Source organism: Anopheles merus, unplaced genomic scaffold (assembly GCF_017562075.2).
Source record: "Anopheles merus strain MAF unplaced genomic scaffold, AmerM5.1 LNR4000161, whole genome shotgun sequence".
In the NCBI taxonomy this organism is placed as follows: Eukaryota; Metazoa; Arthropoda; class Insecta; order Diptera; family Culicidae; genus Anopheles; species Anopheles merus.
In genome coordinates, this window is record NW_024427741.1 from 63,867 (window position 1) to 66,639 (window position 2,773).

Sequence of the window (2,773 nt, forward strand, 5' to 3'; positions counted from 1 at the left end):
GTTAAGCTAATTCGCATTTTATGAGCAGATGGTATTATATGTTTATCCGGAAAATTAATGTAATTATTGGACACTATTGATCTTAAAGCAATGCCTTGTTCTTTAGAAAGGTGTTCTCCAACATTTATAGTGCTAGCCTCATCGCTAATATTTATAGAACACATTTCAGAAAAAGTTGTGTCATATTGTTGTTTATGTTCAGATTTGTCTGATATCGAAATGAATTTTGAAGAAATATTGGGATCGGACAATTTCGAATCTTTGCATACCTCTGGTAAGGGAGCCTGGATCGAACTACGTAAAAGACCCAACGTTTGGAGCTTATGGTAAAAACCCGGTTTTTTTAAGTTCAGAATTTTATCTTTATTTAAATTCATCAGCATAAGTTTGCTGTAATGTTTACGGAATTGAGCGAGTGTGATGTTAAATTCTGATAACAAATCTCTCCCTACTATCATGGATAGGGACATGTAGCTTTTTGGTAAAATATAGAAATTGTGAATGAATGTTTGATTACGAAAACTAAGTTTTAGCTGTACTGTTCCAAGAGTTTGTAAATTCACATTTCCTATTCCTCGAAATCCACTTGGTTGGGGAGCGCTTAGTTTTGTAACCGGAACAATGGCTTCATTTATGAAGCTTTTAGAGCTACCGGAATCAAAAAGAGATGTTATAATTAACCCTGGGCTCCAAACATTGTTTCTCTTAAAAGCTACACTTACCTCCTGATAGGCCTCAAGTTGAACGAAGTTTCCATTTTCCCCAGAATCTAGATGCGCTGTTTCATTGTCGTTGCCCTGTACCGCAGCAACCGTTAGTTGACGTCTATCTGGGACAGGACAGTTGCGAATGACATGTGATGTGCTACCACATCGGAAACAGGAACCCGGAGCTCGGCGAGGTTGTGTGCATTGCGATGAATGATGTCCATGATTCGAGCAGTTATAACATCGAAGAGGTTCTGTCGTCGTTTGTCTTGGTGGAATCGGTCTCGGGGAAATGGTGTTGATGTGAGATGGGCTGCGGCGTTCTGGGTTTTTGCGCAACAGAAGATGGGATTCATATCGCTTAATGTTGTCAATCAGGTCGTAAATATCGCGGTAATCCTTGGTCACAAGGCTATCATAGAGAGGGTCACGAGAAAGTCCTCTGATGACATAAGTTATGATAGCCTCCTCACTCACGTGGCCTGACATTCCCAGCGCATTTACTCGGTATACATAGCTTGTGTACGACTCAGAAATTTTCTTGTAGACCGATGCTAATTGGCTATGAATAACGGCTTCGTTACAGCGATCAGGAAAAGCCTTTTTAATTGTGTCAGCGAATTCGTCGAATGTCTTCAAAGTGTTACGGAAGCCATTGTACCATTCGCTTGCTGCTCCAGTCAACCGACTGCCTGCATATAAAAGCATCGTGCGATCCTGCCATCCATATAATTCGCTATTGTAGCGAATCGTATTGATCCACTTATTGATACCGAGGCCGTCAGAAAATTCCGGTATCAAATGTTTCAACTCCTCGGGATGAACCAATCGACCATCCGTAAACGTCTGCCGCTGTTCCATTTCCATAATTTTTGCTCGTAGCGCCATTAATTCCAATTGATGAGAAGTTGCGTCGAATGAAGCACCTTGCGTCGAAGATGTCGGAGCAGCTTTGTCTTTCATCAAGATGGCGGCTGCTGCAACGTGGTTTCCATTGTTCGTCACTTCGTCTTCATCTGCACACACTCTTTGAGGAATGAAATTCTGGGTTGATTGTTCCTCCATTTTGTTTTTCGGTACACTTTGCTCGTACAACATGCGTAGTTGTGGTAAAGTTGCTTTCGGAGGCACTTCGATGTTAGCAACTTCCAAAGCACAAAGAAGTTCCTCTTTTGTAAGCATTTTTCGGCACAAACGGTTTATCCCACTTCTGAATTGTAATCTTTCTTAATTTCGGAAGAATTAACTGAAGGCTGAAGAATTGCGTGTTTTCTGTTTTAGCGCTCAATCACGAATGACATCTCTATTTGACAGTATTGCCTGAGATACTTAAACCTAGGTGTGATCGCACAAACAAGATGTACATATAGAAAAGGTGTATGTGTAAGGATGTCAAGGTGTATGTGTGAGGTATATACAAATTCGAATTTCTAATTTCTACAGCTCGGCCATCCTGACGAGAAATTGACCTCAATTTTTCCTGCATATGTAGCCCTACCCTTAATCTTAAGTGTAGCTTTATGAACATATTCCGATCAAGCTCCCCCCAGAGGCACTATCCATCTTCTCAACTTGTCCGACTCCACCACCCATCATATGGTATTTGCGTCATTTGTATTCCATCGATATCACGTATAACATATCTGTCATTAGGTAAACGTTTGTGGATAACGTATGGACCTTTATATCTGGCAATGAGTTTTTTGTTTGAATTTGGTGTGTTATCTACATTTTTAATTACAACAAACTCTCCTTCATTGAATACGGGAGCAGGGCGATGGTGTTTAGCATGTTGTTTCTCATTATTTTGTTGTGATTTCAAAATATTGAATGATGCTTCTGCACGTATAGTTTTCTAAATCTGAAAATGCTTTGTTTTTGTCTTCTAAATATTCGGTCAATATATCTACTGAAGGGCCTCGTTGGTTAACACCAAACAATAGCATAGAAGGGAAAAAAACGAGTGGACGAATGAATGGTATTATTAAGAGCGTATTCTGTAGATAGCAAATGGGTCACCCAATCTACATGGTCGGTCTGATTTGATAATTTGCTCAATATGGGAC

General features: G+C 40.1%; 1 protein-coding gene across 1 annotated transcript; it reads right to left on the minus strand.

Moving 5' to 3' along the window:
* On the minus strand, positions 1 to 2,180 carry LOC121601740. The gene is made up of 2 exons (XM_041930547.1): positions 723 to 2,180; positions 1 to 648 (listed from the first exon to the last, which is right to left on the minus strand). Exons 1-2 carry the CDS (start codon positions 1,887 to 1,889, stop codon positions 643 to 645), a joined length of 1,173 nt encoding a protein of 390 aa, XP_041786481.1. The 5' UTR covers positions 1,890 to 2,180; the 3' UTR covers positions 1 to 642.
* Positions 2,181 to 2,773: the final 593 nt, after the last annotated feature.